At 40.2% G+C, this 753-nt stretch overlaps 1 protein-coding gene across 1 annotated transcript; it reads right to left on the reverse strand.

The window, feature by feature from the left end:
- Window positions 1–228: 228 nt before the first annotated feature.
- SARC_17812 (hypothetical protein) lies at window positions 229–433 on the reverse strand (the record flags this gene model as incomplete). Its single annotated transcript, XM_014288100.1, has 1 exon — window positions 229–433. A coding segment is annotated over one exon (205 nt), but the record flags the coding sequence as incomplete, so codon positions are not given.
- Window positions 434–753: the final 320 nt, after the last annotated feature.

A 753-nucleotide genomic window follows, 5' to 3' on the forward strand; every position in this document is an offset into this window, starting at 1 on the left:
CATACATATATACATACATACATACATACATTCATACAAACATACATACATATATATATAATATATAATATATATTATAAATATATATATATAGTGAATGGCAGCTCTCTAATCATTTGTGCCAAGACGCGCGGCTGAAATCTCGACCAGTCAAAGTGGAATGATGAACAACACAACAGTCTATGTGTACTGCAACGGCCTGCACGTACACACGCATATAAGACCACTCTAGTGTGTGGCTACATACAGGTTCAGATCGATTAAATTCGGTACCGATGCCAGGCATGGCATGGACTTGAGGTCATTGTGGCCCAGGTCCAGTACTCGCAGCTTGAGTAGTGCTTGCTTTCCCATTTCAAACGTTTTCAACCGATTTCCCCATAGCAACACACCCGTCAGCGACTCATTCTTCAGCACAGGCACACTCTGCAGTCTGTAAAAGGACGAATGCGGATGACAGTAACGCGAGAAAAGGTTAATCAACATAAGGAGAGGGTGGTGTGTGGTGGTAGCCACAGCTAGTGTTATAGACAATGAATAAGTAGCAAGTTATGAGGCGCTATACTTTGTATGGAGAGGCTTTGGAGATAAGTGGATGCCGCAAGCATGTCATTAAGAAAGGCACACAGGCCATGCCATAATGAAACAGACACACACGCCCACACACACACATACACACACACATACATAAATAAACATATACAAATATACATATATATATATATACATATATATACATATTAATAAATAGGC

The sequence above is a fragment of the Sphaeroforma arctica genome, assembly GCF_001186125.1.
Source record: "Sphaeroforma arctica JP610 unplaced genomic scaffold supercont1.12212, whole genome shotgun sequence".
In the NCBI taxonomy this organism is placed as follows: domain Eukaryota; class Ichthyosporea; order Ichthyophonida; genus Sphaeroforma; species Sphaeroforma arctica.